Source organism: Trachemys scripta, chromosome 8, assembly GCF_013100865.1.
Source record: "Trachemys scripta elegans isolate TJP31775 chromosome 8, CAS_Tse_1.0, whole genome shotgun sequence".
NCBI lineage: Eukaryota > Metazoa > Chordata > Testudines > Emydidae > Trachemys > Trachemys scripta.
Window position 1 is genome coordinate 99019331 of NC_048305.1, and position 19554 is coordinate 99038884.

Genomic DNA, 19554 nt, shown 5'->3' on the forward strand with positions numbered 1-19554 from the left:
ACTTGCATCTGAAGAAGTGAGGTTCTTACCCACGAAAGCTTATGCTCCCAGTACTTCTGTTAGTCTCAAAGGTGCCACAGGACCCTCTGTTGCTTTTCACTTTCAGTGGTTATTAGCCTTACTAAATGCATTCCTGCTGACCCTCCCTAATAGCCAAAGTTATGCTTAAAATAAAGATAGAAGCCAGGGTCATTCTAATAGTTCCAACCTGGCCCAGGCAAACGTGGTTGCCTGCCTTTATACAGCTGTCTGTCTGCTCTCAGATTACTCTCCATGCTGCTCCCCATCTCCTCTCCCAGGAGGGCGGGAAGATTTTTCATCCTACTCTCACAATGCTTCTTCTCAAAGCATGGTTGGTCGATGGCTCATGGGATTAGAGGCAGCCTCCTCAGATGATGTAAAAAGAGTACTATTACACAGCAGGAAACAATCTACTTGCTACGCATATTCTCAGAAATGGACATGCTTTTCCACCTGGTGTGGCTGCAGACAGATTCCACCAACAACTGTATCACTTCTGGAAATACTGGAATACACCCTAATGCTGAAAATCTTGGGCCTGTCTCTGACTCTAGAACAGTACAGCTGGCAACCATCATGGCTTTCAACCACCTAATAGAGGGTTATTCTGTCTTCACGCACCCGACCACAACAAGATTCCTTAGAGGTTTGGGAAACCTCTTATCTGCCAGTCCAACATCCTACTCCAGTATGGGACCTCTTTCTGGTCCTTAAATCCCGTACAAGATAGATGTTTGAACCTTTGGCTACTTGCACACTGCTCCGTTTGTCAATTAAGATGGCATTTCTGATAGCCATCATGTTGGTGTGACATGTTGGAGAGTGAGGAGTCCTAATTGCATACCCTCATTTCAATGCTTTTTAAGGACAAGGTCATGCTGCGGTCCTGCCCCAAGTTCTTACCTAAAGTTTCTTCCAAGTTCCATCATAATCAGTCCATTCACTTGCCTCTCTTCCACACCAAATTGCATCTAAATCTCCAGGACAAACTGCTGCACACCTTGGATGTCAGGAGAGCCCTGGCCTTCTATCTAGACAGAACAAAGACCTTCATGAAGACCCACAAGTTATTCGTCTCACTAGCAGATCGGTCAAAAGGGTTGGCAATCCCTAAACAGAGATTTTCCAAATGGATATCAGGCTGCATTAATTCTTGTTAAGTCTCGCAATGTTCAACCACCTTCGGTTATACACACTCCATTCTACAAAGTCTATTGCTACTTCTACAGCCTTCCTCAAAAACGTGCCAATTATTGAAATCTGTAAAGCCACTACTTGGGCAACTGTTCATAAGTTCACCAAACACTATTCAATAACTCATGAGTCTGCCTCTGATACTGTGTTTGGCTTGGCTGTGCTATCCTCCATACTGGACTTGACTCTGAAGCCCACTCAACCTTTTAGAGGATACTGCTCAGTAGTGACCTAGAGTGGAGCACCCATAGGGACACTACTTGAAGGAGGAGGAATGGTTATTCACCCTGTGCAATAATTGTGGTTCTTCGATATGTGTCCCCCTATGGGTGCTCTGCTATCTGCCCTCCTTCCCCTCTGCTTTGGAGTTTTCTGCCATGGGGCTTTGCAGTAGAAAAAGAACTGAGGGCAGTTTGCCCACACAGTGCTATGTAACAATAGCTAGGGCAGGAGACTGACTAACACGCATGCATGGGCTGAATGGACACTGTTGTGAGAAATCTTTGATCAAAGACGCTGGGGGTGAGCACCTCTGAGCGAAGCAGTTATACCAACCTAAGTATGTAGGAGTAGCCAGTGCTATGTCAGTGGGAGGGGTTCTCACACTGACATAGCCGCTGCCTCTCGTGGAGGTGGATTAACTATGCTGCTGGAGAAGCTCTCCTATCGGTGTAGTAGTGTCTTGACTCAAGCGGTACATCAGCACAGCCGCTGCAGCATTTTAAGTGTAGCCCGCCCTTAGTAATGTTAGAGAATCGACTGCCACATATCGAATAAATCTTCAAGCCAATGTCTCTTAAATTGAAATTCTGTCTAATACGAGATGGTTCTCCAATCCAGTAAATATATGGTGATAAACAGGCAGAGACCAAGGCCTGGAGAGAGAATGGCTTATGGGGGACAATATTTTCATCTGAGAACACTTGTCCGACCTTCCTGCCCCAAAGCTGCCTCATAGCTTAATCTGTTAAGGCTGTGTGTTGCCCCTCAAGATTGATTGCTATGTTGTTTGAGCCCTTTTTGAGGATATTAAGATATTTCTGAAGATGATGTACCTTCCATTTCCATGAATATATAGTGTAAAAAATTAGTCCTTGTTATCTCTCTTGGCATGAATGCACTAAAACTCTTATCTTGGTGACCAGAGCTTCATTCAAGAGAGCAGAGTTTTCTTTCCTTCCTTGCTGCACTGTTAAATATTTTGGCAGACCTTTCAATAAGGTGTTAAGGTTTTCTAGAGTGGCTACTGTGTAATGGTTGATACTTTTAATGTTACTATAAGTCATTTTGAAATAAATTAAGGCTTAATAATAATAATAATAATAATAAGAAGAAGAAGTATATTAGTATATTAGTTTAACAAGATGAATCCTGTTAAGAAATGTGCCAATGTAGAAGAATTATAAATTGTCAGTTCTCCAGTTGAGTTTAAATTACTTTTGTATAGTAAATCCTTTAAAAATTCTGTTTTTCCTCCATAGGAATTTTTTGTGGCTTTGCGACTAGTGGCCTGTGCACAGAATGGATTGGACGTTTCCCTGAGTAGTCTTAATTTGCCTGTTCCTCCACCTAGATTTGTAAGACACTTTTTAAAAAATAAATAAAAAATAAAAATTGTGATCAGCTCAGTAACCTTAAGTACTTTAAGCTAACAGTTGGGAAGGTTTAGTGTTTTATATGCAGCATCTTCACTGGGAAATCTTAGTGCTATTGAAAAATTTAAAAATGGACTTTTTGTGCAACAGTGAGTACATTAGTCTAGCCCTATTGGAGACTTGGGTTAAAATCCTGCTTGGGTCACAAGAGAAAATGTTAATTTAGACCATAGTAAATAATTTGTTAGCATTGCCATTGAACTTTTTCTAGTTTTAAAAAATCCTAAGACAAGGATGTTGAAGGCAACATTGAAGTTGCACTTAAAAGACTGAGTGGGAAAGCTTCCATGGCACCTGGTCACACTATGCCTAACTCTGGTGCTCTTCTTCCCTCATTTTCATGAGCACCAGCTATATCAAAAATTAAAAAGTGACATTTGTACTTCTTATAACCCACAAGGTGTTTAACAGTCCAGTTTTACTCTTTATTTTTCTTTGGATTGTTAAAAGTAGAGACAATTAAAGTCTGTTCCCTTTTCATTGAAGGAATATGGTATAGCTATAAATTAAGGCGTACTTTTTATTACGCTTTGATGTTGCTTCGAGTATGAAGAGAACATGCCATTTTGAATTTCTTATCCTAAATTATTGTACCTTCATTAGTTGATTAATTAAAATGTGATTATGGATTTGGATAGCAGGGCCCATTCAGATGAGCAGAAAAGTCTTGAAACTCAGTTTTCCCTTTGCAAATAATATATTTTTGTTTGATCTGTTTTCCATTAGACTGATACCGGTAGCCCATTACTAATCAGTGGAACAGCATCAGCCGACATCCCATGGGCTGTTAAGGTATGTTGTAATCAGTCAAAAAGCCTACATACCAATATCTGGCCCTTTTTATGACTGCAGTTTCCAAGAAAACTTACACTTGTTTTAGACGTGTAGTAACTGCTATAGCTTATTTCAGATTATTCTCTCCAAATTTAATGTCTTCTGTATTTAGTGTGACCAGATAGCAAGTGTGCACACACCTACTTCTTACAGGAGGCAACAGAGGCTTTAGACTCTTTGATAGCCCATTCTCTTTTCTACCTAGACAACTTGATTCATCCAGGAAAAGTCACACATTTCTTAGGCAAAATATCATCTGCTTCTGCCACAGCAACCTGTTACTGGCAGTCTGTCCTTGAAGCAGCAGATTTGACTGCTTCCTTAGGAGCAGAGTCCCAGTCAGAACAGATCTTCCTGACTCGTCTCCTGCCTTTGGGAATCAGTTGTACCATTTCTGCAGTATCTGGAATGCCTTAATTTCAGATTGTTGTGTTCTAGACACTGGAATTGGGATACACCAATCATTTTCAGTCAATGCCTTAAGCTCCATCCATTGTCCACGTCCCTCTCACGAAACTATACTGCTTCAAGAGGTACAATCTCCTCTTGATCTAAAAGCTATAGAGGAGGTCCGTCCACAGCACAGGGAAAGGTTATTTTATTCCTGTAGTTTCCTCCTCGCCAAAAAGAAGGGGAGTCTGAGGCCCATCTTAGATATAAGGATACATCTGCACTGCGTCTGCGAGCGTGCTGCCCAGCTTGGATGGGTAGATGTGTTAGCTCTACCTAACCAGGGATAGCTTGGGCGATGGCTTGGACTGGCCGCCCAAGTACATACCTGGGGGTCTGGGTGAGTTTCTACTCTGGCGTCTAGTCCAAGCTGCAGCATGTGCTTCCCCCAACTACCCTGCTCTTTCTAGCATGCTAGCTGGAGAAGAGCTAGCACGTGTCTACCTGAGCTGGGAAATGTGCTCCCAGCTGCAGTGTAGACATACTCTGAGAGACCGGAACACTTTAATCAAAAAGATCAAGTTCAGGATGGTATCCCTGGCCTCCATTATTCCTTCTTTTTATCTGGATGACTGGTATGCTGCTCTCCATCTGCAGGATGCCTATTTTCATATGGCTATCCACCCAAGCCACAGAAAATATCTAACATATTTTGAGTGGGGGACTGCCACTACCAATATATGGTATTTCCATTCAGCCTATCATCAGTGATCAAAGTTTTTACCAAGTGTGTGGTGGTCTTAGTGCCTTATCTATCACACATATATTCAGATATTCCTGTATCAGGATGGTTGATGTTGCCTGGAGAGACCACGGATTAAGTCGCAGGCAGCATTCATCAGATCCGGTCTCTCTTCATGCGATTATGTCTGAAAATAAACATGGTCAAATGAACACTGTCTCCATTTCAGATAATCGAGTTAATTGGAGTTGGCTCGACAACAAGAACTGCCTGTCTACCTTAAGAAAGGTTCTGTTCCATTTTAACCCTGTGCATTAGGCTAGGCTCATCTGAGAACGAGATCCTGTCTCACCGTGCTTAGACACATGGCATTCCACATGTGTCTGAGTTTGCCTGCGGTGCAAGTAAAGCTGATTTGAAGTCCACATATCACCCAAGCAAGAATCTTCTGGACAGGCTGATTCACATAGCTGCTCAAATCCTAGCATTAAGGTGGTGCATGAGTCTGGAAAATGTCTGCAAGGGGGTACTTTACTTGCTGTACCCCACCTCTGCTCTCTTTCTATCAGAAACGTTAGTGATGGACATATCCGCTATCGGCTGGCTGAGCACACCTAGATGAGGTACAGACTCAAGGTTTCCAGAATCTGTAATTCATGTATGCCAAGTCTTTCTGCTATCTATAATGAACACTATAGCTTGGAAGATGATGGACAATATGACCACAGTGTTTTACTTTAACTAACAGTGTGGAGCAATGTCAAATCTCTTGTGTCAGGAGGTGGTGCAGCTTTGGAACTTCTGCATTGAGAATGACATCACCCTCAAACCTCACACCTTCTCAGGGTAAAGAATGTTCTAGCAGATTACCTCAGCAGAATGTTAATTACATATCATGAATGCAGTCAGAGTTCCTGAAATAGGGTTTCCCAACGTGGACTTGTGACCAGAAACAACAAGAAATGCAGCTACTTCTGTTTCAGGGCTGGTCAGAACCTGTGTTCTGTGATGGATGCATTCCTGTTCCCCTGGGAATTGGAGCTTCTATACATGTATCCTCTGCTCCAAATGATTCCCAGGATTATCAAGAAGCTAAAGCAAGAACAAGCCAGGATGATCCTCCTAGCCCTGGCCTGGCTGAGAAAATACTGGTCCTCAGATTTATGAAGCTTATTGATTCAACTTCCAGTTATCTTGCACGTTCTCCAGGAGATATCACAGCATTACGGCCAGGTTCCCCACCCCAATCTGTGCATTCTCCACGCCATGGCATGGATATAGAGTGACTATTATCAGAGAATCTGTTCTCAAGCAGTTAAAAATATGTTAATCAGCAGCAGGAAGCATTCCACTAGACATATTGGTGAAGTGGAAAAAGGTACCCATCTGGGTACACCATCAGTTGTTGTTTCCAGCCACATTGCAGATTCAGAACGTTTTAGAAAAATCAGGCATTTTTCTGAGCACCTGGCAGCCATCACTACCATTCACCCACCTATACAAAGGCAGTGTGTGTTTTCCCACCCTATGGTTGAGAGGTTTTATAGAGGATGTTAGGGTTTATCCACCATTAAAGCACTAGTTTACCCTTGGGACCTTTCACCTGTTTTTTTTTTTTTTTTTTTTTCTTTTTCTTTTCAGGTTTTACATGACTACGTTTTGAGCCTTTAGCCTCCTGCTCTTTCTTTTGTCAGCTAAAATAGCTTATCTAGTAATAGTCACATCCACTGGGACAGAGACAAGCTTTGGTGGGGGGGACCCCCTAACACAATGTTCTATAATGTTTTCTTAAGACTCCTATCAAAGGTAATATAATTTCTTCTAAATCAGGTGGTACATCTACAGAGTTTCTTTCCAAAATCTCATAGTCACAGGGATGAAGAGAGATTATGCACTTCAGATGTCTGTAGACGTCTTTTATTCTGTGTTAATAAAATTAAGGAATTTTAGATCCTCTGCAAGACTCTCTAGCATATGCAGAAAAATGAGAGAACGGGCTGCAACAGTACAAAATTTCTCATGGGATCTCCTCATATATTAGGACTTATTATGACCTCACAAACACCACCACAAGTTACTGCACATTCTGTCAGTGGCCAGGCTACCTCTGAGGCTTTCTTGAGAAATTTTCCAATCAGAGGCACTTGCAGAGCAGCACCTCTAGACTGTACACACATTTGCACAACATTACGCAATTGTTGAAGCACCCAGAACAGATGCTAATTTTGGAAAGAGAGTCCTTCAGTCTGTTAAAGCAGACTCAGAGTTCGCACCACCAAAGTAGCACAGGTTGGGATTCACCTAGAGTAGGATAATACATGCACAAGCACTTGAATAAATGGTTACTTACCTGTATAGTAAACTGTGGTTCTCTTGGGTTGTGTGCTTTGTTCTAAAAGTGTTCCCATTACCAGTATTACAAATCGGTTTATCTTTTGCTCTCTCAGCTGGAAGAAAAGGCCAAATATGATGCTATCTTTGACAGTCTGAATCCTGTGAATGGATTGTTGTCAGGGGATAAGGTGAAACCTGTACTGCTAAACTCCAAACTGCCAGTGGATGTCCTAGGAAGAGTAAGAATATTATTCTAACTAAAATTACTGGGCTACTGACTTGATTTGTGAATAATAAATAATAAAGATAACTGTACTAATTAGAGAAATGTCTGGGTATTCAGACTTAATATCTTTAGTAATAAAAATGTAACTGAGTAAGGCTACGTTTTAGTCATGGGTATTTTTAGTAAAAGTCACGGGCAGTAAACTAAAATCATGACCTGTCCATGACTTTTACTAAAAATACCTCTGATTAAAACTTGGGTGGGGGGCTGTGAGTGCTTGGGGGGAGAGGGCCTGGGGGGGCTGTGGGTGCTTTGGGAGGAGGCCCAGACCCCACTGGTGCTTGGGGGAGGGGTGGGCCGGGTCCATCGCATCCCAGGAGTGGGACCCCGCGGTGGCTGGGGAAGGGTTGGCGGGGCTGGCTGGGGCTCCCTACCCACCTCTGCGTCCCTGCAACTCCTAGGTGGCAGAGGGATCGGGGGCTCCAGTGTGCTGCTCCTGCCACAACCGCTGGCTGCTGCAGCTCTCATTGGCCAGGAACAGTAGTCAATGGGAGCTTCAGGGGCGGGGCCTGTGGGTGCCAGCAGCGTGCGGCGCGGAGCACCCTCCGTGACCCCTCCACTGCCTAGGAGCTGAAGGGCCATGCCAGTGGGAGCCAGGAAGCCCCCCACCCTGAGGTAAGCACCCCACACACCCCCAACCCCCTGCTCTGAGTCCCCTCCCACATCCCCAAACTTCTGCTGCTGGCCCACGGACTGCCCAGCTCGGGGAGTCCCTGAGCCAGCACCAGCCACTGCAAAAGTCACGGAATCTGCGACCTCCTTGACAGACTCGCAGCCTTACTCCTGAGGTATTGTAAAATGACCATACTTTCCTTTACAAAAGTAATTAGTTTATTTTTACAGTTAGCTTTCTATTTTTAAGATTATTTATTTAATAGTATATATGTAAAACACTTCAAATTTTTTTACATGTGGCGTGTAGTTTTTTCCCTGCTTCTAAAAAGGTACAGTTACCTTACTGAGGAGTAAAACAAACTGATAAATGTATATTTTGTTTCAAAGGATATCTTTGTAGTTATTCTGTAAAATTGCCACATTAATCTCCCTTTTAATGTATTGGACCACTTAATTATGTATATTTTAACATTTACTTTGAGGGAGAGTGATGTTATCCTACTCTTTCTCTACACCTTCAGAAAATAGCTTTCTTATACAATTTAATCCAAATGCACATTGCTGACTGAAAACTAGTGCTGAGGGAAACTTTCAATATCCTATGGTCCCTCCTATTTGAGAGGATTGATGGGTATTTTTAAAATCTGAAACCAGATAGAAGCTTTGATTCTGCTGTTTGACACTGCATGTATGGGGGTTGGGAGCCAATCACTTATATATTTTGGTTCTCTTTAGGTTTGGGAACTAAGTGACATTGACCATGATGGAATGTTGGATCGAGATGAATTTGCAGTTGTAAGTACACTGGTTCATTTAGTTTCATAATTCTGCAAACCTAATAACAAAAGCCAAACATTGGAAGCGCTAGGTTTTTAGACTCCATATCTGTTGATTCACTTCTCCTTTATTTCTGTTCGTTATCCTAGCTCGTGCCACAGTAGCAGTCTAAATTCCCATCAGTTTCCATTGCTTGTACTATTTTTGCTTTTCTGCCTCCCCCACCTGCTAGGTCAGTGTCCTCTTTTTGTATAGAAATCACTTGAGAGTGAACTCCTAAAGGTTTTATAAGCATTTGAGATGTTTGGTCATATTCATAAATCTAGTACACGTACCCATTAATTAAAAATATAATTTTTTTAATCTACAAACCACGAGACAGCTCTTTCTAGTTATCATGTGAGCATACAAGGTTGTAGGTCCATTTCAAAGGGCTCTTTTCAATGTTTTTTTCAAAGGACATTGCATCCCTGCTGGAGTTTAAGCTAAGCTTCCCTTCTTTGGGTAGAAACCATTTGAACATAAATTGCTTCCTTCTCTTGTGGGAGGTGTTGTAGTCTCATTCCAGGTCATTTTTCTTGTCTAGGATTTCTCTAGTTCTGCTTGGAGAGAGAATTTTATGTATGGTGGGTTTTTTTTTATGTATTGTAACTTTAACCAGTAGATACACATACTTGTCACAGCAAGAAATCCTTATCAGATTTATCTTTTTAAGGCTTGTATGTAACTCTATCTTTTCATTAGACCAGGCTTTAATGGCATATGATATTAAATGCTGCTATTTCAAATGAATAAAAAGAAAGCTTTTCCTTCGAAGGCCAGTGGGGAAGGATCTAGCAATCTTGAAATGTGATAGCAAGCACAGAATTATTTTAATCCTCTCCATATTCTTGTATTGGCTCTATATATGCTGGACAGGAATTGATTCCATTTAGGAACAGAGACACTGAAAAATTGTTTTACAGGTCCAACCAAATATCCTAATACTGGCACTTGGGGTGAGACTGAGTGCTCTCAAGGTAGATATGCAATCAACAACACCATTCTTAAATTCAAAAACATATTCTGCATTGATATTCGGTGACCAAATTCAACAACTGGAAAAACTGACCTAAAAGAACGAGCGTAAAACACTGACTCTTCATATTGCTCATTTGTCATCTCCCCCTGTTTTGGGGCCAATCTTTTGGTTCTGCATAAGATTTTAGTTTCACTTCAGTACTTGAAAAGTTGAATTTACATGGATAAAAGTGAGATTAAACAGAAGCTCACTCTCTCTCTTTAATTCGAAGATGAAGAGTAAATAAAACCTGTTGTAGTCTTGCACGGATGTTGAATTAGTCAAGGGTGTGTGTTCAGCACTTAGGTCAAGTGGAGAGGAAAGAAACATGTAATCAGGGTGGAGGAAATGTTTGTTTTTTCAGTTAGAGAAATGGATAGTATTAATAGTACAAAGGTTCAAATATAAGCATTTATTAATACAGTATTTTAAAACTTATTCCTCTGTGTAAGCCTTTGAAAAACGAGGTAAACTTCCAGAACTGTAAAAAGAACAGGAGTACTTGTGGCATCTTAGAGAAATTGGTTAGTCTCTAAAGTGCCACAAGTACTCTTGTTCTTTTTGCGGCTACAGACTAACACAGCTGCTACTCTGAAACCTTTCAGAACTATATCAAGGAAACTAATAGGTATACATGCCAAGAGCTTGTCTTTAATTTGGGCTTCCAGAAACTGACTCAATAATATAGAATCAAATATTGGGAGTTTAGCAATGACTTCAAAATGAAAACTTATATTTCTTGGGATAAAAATGCCAATAGGGAAAACACCGTTCTCTCTTCATCTTATTGACAAGCATCAACTTTCTGAGGGTGAGGCTGAAACTCTGCCTCTGTAACAAGTAAACATGGGTATTTAGGCAGATTTAAGGGGATGGAAATAGGAGTATCCTTCTGGCAGATGAAGGAACCCACAAAATATTTTACTTGTGACTGTTCCGTCAGTTTTCACCTATGCTGTCACTTGTTTCAAATTCTTCTAAAATCAGCTCTTTAAATCTCCAATTAACTGTAGTTGTGGACATAATTTCATGGCCACTGTGATAACTCACCTGTAGAGTACTCATCTTTGCCGTACTTATACGTGCACTTATACTTCTATATATGTGTGTGCTGTAATTTTCAGACATTTAGCTGAGTGCTAAAACAGTTGATTCATGAAGTTGAGGAATGACTATAACATACTAGGCAAGCAGAGCAAATAATTAACATAATAGATAGTCTATGAAATTTTGTGAAATAGTACATCTTAAAAAGTGACCCTTTCTAAGATTTGAACCTTCCTAAAGCATAATCCCACAATCAAAGTTAGAACTATTAAGTGCAGTGATTACTGGAAGGGACTAGTGAATATGAACAAATGCCACTCACCTGCTCAACAAGTGGGGGATGTTGAAGGGGCTGGCAGCGAAGGGGGACCTCCCCAGCAGCAAGGGAGGGATTCACTTGCTGAGGAAGCCAGCTAGCTCTCCCCCTATCTACCCACCATTGGAGTCTCTGGCACTCATTGCCCATTTGTGGTGGGAGGGATGCTGATTGGCCCACATCTGCCAGATACAAAGATTTAACCTGGAGCACAGGCTCTGTGGAGCCTCTTTCGGCTCTCTTCCATTGTCAGAATTTGTGCTCTTGTCCTGGGATTTGACTACTGAAATTGTTTCCTACTATGCAAACCCAACTTTCTGAAACTAATCTAAAAGGTGTTAAACTCCTGCAGTGCGGGATTTGTTTACTTGGCAGTGAACTTCAAAGGAGTCTTCAAAGGCTAATGTTTAATGTGCCCAGCCAGAGAGAACAGAAAGATAGACTCCAGTTTGAAGAAGAACAGGAGTACTTGTGGCACCTTAGAGACTAACAAATTTATTAGAGCATAAGCTTTCGTGGACTACAGCCCACTTATATGCATCCGAAGAAGTGGGCTGTAGTCCACAAAAGCTTATGCTCTAATAAATTTGTTAGTCTCTAAGGTGCCACAAGTACTCCTGTTCTTCTTTTTGCGGATACAGACTAACACGGCTGTTACTCTGAAACTCCAGTTTGAGGGGTTTTGGGGAGAGAGAAAAAGGATTGCCAAAGGATACTACCTAATTAGGATTTATCAAATATTTCTCTTCTAGAATAAGGAGGACTGCTTGGGGCTTGATATTTTGGAAGGAGATGTGTGCTGCTCTTCCTTGGGATGGGATGCATATGCAGTTAGGGGGCAGGAGAAACCATAACTGGGCCCTGCCTCTTTGGCTAATGTTGAGAAAGCATTTCATGTCTTTTTAATGTAGATTTACCTTGATGGTCTCTTGTGTTTAAATACACTTCTAATAAAAACATTGAGCCTGATGGTTACATTGATTATTCATAGCCTTTTTCTATGGTGCTCATTCCCGTGGAATGAATGCTTCATACATTAATGAATTTATCCCTGAGAGGTAGGGATACATGGTTATCTCCATTTCAGACATCGGAAACAAAGGCACAGAGAGATTAAGTGACTTGTCCAAAGGCCTCACATGGATTCTGTGGCAGAGCCAGGAGCAGAACCCAGATCTTCAGATCTTTCACCCAGTCCAATGCTTTAACCTCAAGGCTATCCTTCCTCTCCTGGTTTGTAAAGTAGTTACTGAGTTTAAGTATGCGGTTGCTGCTTTTCATCACTTCTGAAGAAAACAGAGGAAAGGGAATTAACTGCTGAGTTGCTGCTCTAACAGTGAGGTGACACTAGGGCTATGACCATCCCCTGAAATTGGCAAGACAGAATAGGAATATAAAAAGCAAAAACCAAGAGGGGAAGACCAAATGATCCTTGAGAACCTTTATTATAAAATGTATCCCAGAATGTGCTAGATAACTGGCACCTCTGAGTTACAGGCTGCTTCGGTCTTTTGAAAAGATTGTTAAATTTTAGATGGCTTCAAAAGTACTGTAGGTCACTTCTTAAAATGAGGATAAATATTGCAACCCTGGTTAATGCTGTGACCATCCCATCTTGTTTTCATGTTCAGGCCATGTTCTTGGTGTACTGTGCTTTGGAAAAGGAACCAGTGCCAATGTCCTTGCCTTCAGCTTTGGTGCCACCTTCCAAGAGAAAAACTGTCAGTATTCCAGGAGCAGTGCAGTTGATCCCATCGTCAACATTCGCTAAAGATTCTCATCAGTCCTCGTCTCCTGTAGGCATTTTACCTGCCAAAGCACCACTAACACAGGTATAGTCCTAGAATTGGCTTGTGTTAAAGTAGTTTCTTTGGTCACTGCTTTAATGAAATGTTATGCAGATGAGCCGGGTCAAACAGACTACCTTGCTGTTTGTTTTTGTTTCTGTCAATATGTTCATAAAGTTGGGGTGGCTGGTGGCACTAACAGATTGGGAAAGGCAAAAAATAGATTTAACCATCTGTGAAGATGTTTACTGGAAGTGCTTTTTAGAAGACTTCTACTACATAAATTTGGCTTCAGGAAAAACTTAATATACATTTTTAAATTTCAGTTTAAAAAATGCTTATTTTAAAGCATATGAGCCTCATGCAGAGGTCAAAATATTAAGAAAACTGTTTTAAAAAAACCCCAACAAAATAGTAGCCCAAGGACCCAACCGGATAACATCTGTCTGATCTGGCACAGAGACAAATCCAGTAATCATCAGGCAAGCAATTTTCCAACAAATTAATGGTGTTTGTGGGGCGTGAGGGGATAGTGATAGTGGACTGGATAGCTGATGTAAGTAACTGAAGTGAGAAAAGGCCAGGAATATATACCAGTACTTCAAATAAATAAGCCCTGGGGTATGTCCAAAAAGCAGCCATTGAGACAAAAAGTTTTACCTGTTCTGATCATGACAGAACCAAGCAACTGGGAGTAGATCTTTCCAAAATGTCTAATTGCCATTATTTATTGGAAAGACTGATGTCATTTGAAGAGATTTAGAACTAGAATTATGTTGTTCCTTGAGATAAAAATACATTTGTCTTCAAAGAGATTTACCGGTATTTTTTTCTTAGTGGGTTGTATCACCTGCCGACAAAATCAAATATGATGAGATTTTCCTGAAAACTGACAAAGACATGGATGGTTTTGTCTCTGGTGTGGAAGCCAGAGAGATATTCTTAAAGACAGGACTGCCTTCTAACTTACTTGCGCACATCTGGTAAGAATTTTTCCCTATCATCTTTTAAAAAAAATAGAAGAACATCTTTTTCTCGCCACACATACTGTTTATGAAAGATGCCACATTGATATCTCTGCAGCCTGAAGTCCTCTGTTTAACTATGGGACAGGTACAGTATAACAGCAGCAGTGTATTTGCTTCTACCTTGACCTCAAGGGACTGTATTTAGAGGTGAGAGGCTTAGTGCACTTCATGTGGTCATTCGTACTTTGGCCTCTCTGCTTAGGTTTTATCAGTTCTGTTATAATTATGATAATTCTGTGTATTTTTGATATCTGTTAAATGTCCAGCCTGTCTTCTACATGATATGGTCCACAGAACTGTTACAATAGGTACTTTAACCCTCTTGCAACTTGGCGGCAAAACCTCACTTGTCACTGGCAGCAGTGAATACCCCATCTCCTAAAGTTCTCTCCAGTTTTCTATTCCTGTGGCAGCCAGGCTGGCTGAACCAGACTTCTCTGCTGCAGAGGTTTTCTGAGGGCAATTCCAAACTTTATTTCGAATATTTAGACTAGCAAGTTGGTTCAATAATTTATTTGTCTGTGATTTCTAGCCATGTTCCAAGGCTGCATTTGATTTTTGGGGAGATCGTCTCCTCAGCTCTGTTTCCCCTTCTGAGGTGTATGCAGAATTTGGTGCTCCTGTAGGCTTCAGGGAGGGATGGAGAGAGAGTAAGCGAGCATTGAGAAAAGCCAGAGGCAAAAGGAAGGATCTATGTTTATTGCTTTCATCCTCCTCCACAAATAGTGTCTAGCTTGGGGGGCTTGACCAGCTCTGTGGTCAGAACATAGTTTTCTCCTCACAGCCCAGTCTGGGTGGGGTATTCTAAACTATTCTTCCCCAGGCAGGAAAGGAAACAGGCAGGATTGGAGGGCTAGTTCAACTAAGCATGATGCAGCCCAAGCCAGGTGTGGGTCACCTTAGCCCCCTCCCCTGGCAAGAAAGGAGGCAGGTAGGATTGGAAAAGAACTAGCTCTGGGGCAAGCAGTCCATCTCTGTGAACGGACTGAAGCCAGAAGGGCAGCATGCCAGATGGAAAACCTCACTTCAGTCGCTTCTCTGGTGGTTACAGACTAGGTGTTTCTACCTCAGAGAGAGAGTGAACCGGAAGAGTGGCCTCTTCATTGCATAGGCCCACCAAAGGCAGCCAGGTAGGTATATACCCAGATACCAGGCAGGTATATTCTCAGCCCCCTCGTTTGGTCATGAAAACTTACAGGTGGCTGACTCATAGGAGTGCCAGATGACCTTTCATATTTCAGTGCCTCAGCATTCTTTCACAATCAGTGCTAACACAGGTAGACAGTGTTGCAGGTATGTTCCCTCTCAACCTAAAAACCATATGGCCTAGCAGCTTTTATCTGGATAGGAAAGGGAAAAAAGTGGGTTTCAAATCTGTTTTATGCAGGAATATGGGGCCATTGTCTGAATGTCTGATCCCAAAGTTCCTAGCTATTTTAATGATACAGTGGGAGACTTTATGGAAAACTGAGGCTGTTCAGAGTAGTCGTAAAAGTCAGCTTGCAATATTGACTCCTGGCAGACATTATAGGAGGAAATAGCTTCAACTTGCCGTATGACATGTATCTGTGAATTGTAACAGGAGAAAATACCTCTTTGCAAGTGATAGCTAGAACATGTTCAGGGTCTGTAACTGCCCTCTGTTGCCCCTGAGCTATCTGCAGGTCTCCCAGCCCTGTTTGGAATTAGACCCCTGATTAGTGTTAGGCTCTTTCATTTTGGTAGCAAAAGGGTTACATATCATTTTGATCAAATGAGATAATTGGATATTGTGGAGAGGCGTGCCTGATGGAACAGTGCAAGGATTTTAGGAACAGCTTTGTCCTATTCTCCATCTCAGCAACCCATGGAAAAGCCACAACCTGAATGAAATTATCCATCTACATCTCTACCCCGATATAACACGAATTCGGATATAATGCGGTAAAGCAGCGCTCCGGGGGGCCGGGGCTGCGCACTCTGGCAGATCAAAGCAAGTTCAATATAACGTGGTTTCACCTATAATGCGGTAAGATTTTTTTGGATCCCGAGGACAGCGTTCTATCGGGGTAGAGGTGTACTTCATATTGGAGCATTGCAGCATTTTTCATTTCCCTGCTTTGATTACCATTTGATCTTTATTATGGCTGTCGATTAATCTCTGTTAACTCACGTGATTAATCATGATTATTTTTTTTGAGTTAATCAGTTTTAATTGCACTGTTAAACAATAGAAAACCAATTGAAATGCATTGAATATTTTGGATGTTTTTCTACATTTTCAAATATATCGCTTTCAATTACAACACAGAATACAAAGTGTACAGTGCTCACTTTACATTATATTTGATTACAAATATTTGCACTGTAAAAATGATAAACAAGTTTTTTTCATTCACCTTATACAAGTATGTAGTATAACTTAGAAATTTAGATTTTTTTTTGTTACATAACTGCACTTAAAAATAAAACAATGTAAAACTTTAGAGCCTACAAGTCCACTCAGTCCTACTACTTGTTCAGCCTATTGCTAAGAGAAATACGTTTTACATTTACTGGAGGTAATGCCGCCCACTACTTATTTACAATGTCACCTGAAAGTGAGAACAGGTGTTTGCATGGCACTGTTGTAGCTGGCATTGCAAGATATTTACGTGCTAAATGCGCTAAAGATTCATATGCCTTTTCATGCTTTGGCAGCCATTCCAGAGGACATGCTTCCATGCTGATGATGCTCGTTTAAAAAAAATAATGCGTTAATTAGATTTGTGACCGAACTCCTTGGGGAAGAATTGTATGTCTCCTGTTCTGTTTTACTTGCATTCTGTCATATATTTCATGATATAGCAGTCTCGGATGATGACTCAGCACATGTTGTTAATTTTAAGAACACTTTCACTGCAAATTTAACAAAATGCAAAGAAGGTACCAATGTGAATTTTCTAAACATAGCTACAGCACTCGACCCACGGTTTAAGAATCTGAAGTGCCTTCCAAAATCTGAGAGGGACAAGGTGTGGAGCATGCTTTCAGAAGTCTTAAAAGAATAGCACTCTGATGCGGAAACTATAGAACCCAAACCACCAAAAAAAAAAAAAAAAAAAATCAACTTTCTGGTGATTCCATCTGACTCATGATGAAATTGAACATGCGTTGGTCCACACTGCTTTGGATTGTTGTCGAGCAGCACCTGTCATCAGCATGGACGCATGTCCTCTGGAATGGTAGTTGAAGAATGAAGGGACATATGACTTTTGCCACATCTGGCATGTAAATATCTTGTAATGCCAGCTACAATTGTGCCATGCGAATGCCTGTTCTCACTTTCAGGTGACATTTGTAAACAAGAAGCAAGCAGCATTATCTTCTGCAAATGTAAACAGACTTGTTTGTCTGCATGATTGGCTGAACAGGCAGTAGGACTGAGTGGATTTGTAGGCTCTAAAGTTTTACATTGGTTTTTATTTTTGAATGCAGGTTTTTTTTTATACATTCTACATTTGTAAGTTCAACTTTCATGATCTAGAAATTGCACTGCAGGACTTGTATTAGATGAATTGAAAAACCCTATTTCTTTTGTTTTTGACGTTGCAAATATTTGTAATAACAAAATATAAAGTGAGCACTGTACACTTTATATTCTGCGTGGTAATTGAAATCAATATATTTGAAAATGTGGAAAATATCCAAAAATATTTAAATAAATGGTATTCTATTATTGTTTGTGTGATTATGTGATTAATCATGACTAATTTTTTAATCACTTAACAGCTGTAATCTTTATACATGCTCCCAGGGATCCTCTCCAGGATTGTGGTAGCAATAATATATTGGCTTTTGTGGAGAAGGAAATTCACTGGTTGCTGTTTGGACTACTTTTTTTTTTTTAAAGCTGATTTCTGTACAGAGAGAAAGCTGAAGCAAGCATGCAATGATGTGGTTGCTGGAGTATGTTGGGTTCAGGGCAGACATGGTACCAGGAAAGTCATCATAGGCCTGGGCTGAGGACAAGGACTATGATGTACAAGGTCTTATTTTAGAAGAATGTTAACAGAAGATGAAGATGCCATAAACGAGGAAAACAAGTTGTCACAGAAACAAAAATCCAATTTTTTTGGAACCTATTGTGAATCCTCATCTTAAACACAGCTATGCTTCAGTGATCAAGTTCATATACCTACCCAGTAAAACCTGGTATCCACTCCATATTTCACCTTATCTCATGTGTTGGCAGAACTCTAGCTCAAGTGGTGTATTCTCTGCTCCCTCAGCTGGTGAATGCAAAGAATCAGATTCTTTCTTTCTTTATTTTTTTAAAATGGGATCTTTCAATTCAGTTCAGGAAATGTGTACCAGAAAGAGAGAGCACAGTACCCACCAGCTGGAACCATGTTTCATTGAGTCTTGGGGCACTGTTCCTTCAATGGATGACAGACCTGTTCTAGTGGTGACAGTGAACGTGTTTAATAGGGTTTTCTTAGTAACTGGGAAGAACACGATCATCCCAGACCCCAAAGAAATTCTCCTGCCCTGTGTGGAGCAGAGTTTCCTATCTCCATGTGCACAGCCCATTGAGGGAGATGAATACCAAGACTTACATGGCAGAAGTTGGATTAGCAGTGTGGTTGCTGCATCCGGAAATATCTTACAACGAGTAAGTCAGTTTGGAGGGCTGATGATTGATCTCTTTGCATCTGAAAAAGGTAAATAAAGTGCCCTGTGGCACATCTGTGTCAGGAGCTGGGGTATGAGGTAGTGAATGACATCTTGCAAAGGTGGACATGGTCCCTCTATATGTCTTCCCATTTTTTCAGCTGTGCCCCAGGATAATACAAAAGATATCACTGCTGCTCTCTCATTCCTGTTTCTGCCTTTCTGGCTGAGGAGGCTGTCTGTCTCACAGATTGGTCCTCCATCCAGGGCCAGACATGTTTAAAATGAATGCTTGGATGAAGTCGTCATTGCTCTTGTGAGCCCCAGTGAAAAGTCAACAGATGGAACTTCTTATACTTGCTGGTGCAAAGTCCATAGTTTAACTATCAGGTTAAACCAGTTTAAATATAGCTTTGATTTCCCCCTTCATTGTGAGTGTTCAAGGAAGGTCAAAGTCTCTGTAGTATAATGATCTCCTCATATTCAAAAAAAGTTCTGTACAAATCCCAGCATTAAATACTTCATTAGGGCATCATCCTTACTCTAACGCTGCAAGATCAGAGACCACTACCTTGGAACCTTATTATGCTCCTTACAGCACTACTCAGATGGAACCCTGGCAGGAGGTGTGATTTTACATCTCTACTCGTTAGTAGCTATTAGGAGGCCTACTCTATCTCCAGTTGGCTGAGGCTTTTTATCTGAAGTTGGGAGCTTTACTTAAGATCCAGAACTGTACTTTTAATTGAGTAGTCCTCACAATGTCATAACATTCATTCTCTAAGTAAGTTAAAGAAATGTTTCTCCTATAGTTCAGCATTAAAGTCCAGTCGTTA

General features: G+C 41.0%; 1 protein-coding gene across 2 annotated transcripts in view; it reads left to right on the plus strand.

Moving 5' to 3' along the window:
- EPS15 (epidermal growth factor receptor pathway substrate 15) overlaps nt 1-19554 on the plus strand; it is a 112001-nt gene that overhangs the window by 33083 nt on the left and 59364 nt on the right. For both annotated transcript variants that reach the window (XM_034778562.1, XM_034778563.1), the window contains exons 5-10: nt 2697-2792; nt 3597-3662; nt 7284-7409; nt 8807-8866; nt 12903-13103; nt 13896-14041. In XM_034778562.1, coding sequence (XP_034634453.1) covers nt 2697-2792; nt 3597-3662; nt 7284-7409; nt 8807-8866; nt 12903-13103; nt 13896-14041 — 695 coding nt within the window. The remainder of the gene's footprint in view (nt 1-2696; nt 2793-3596; nt 3663-7283; nt 7410-8806; nt 8867-12902; nt 13104-13895; nt 14042-19554) is intronic.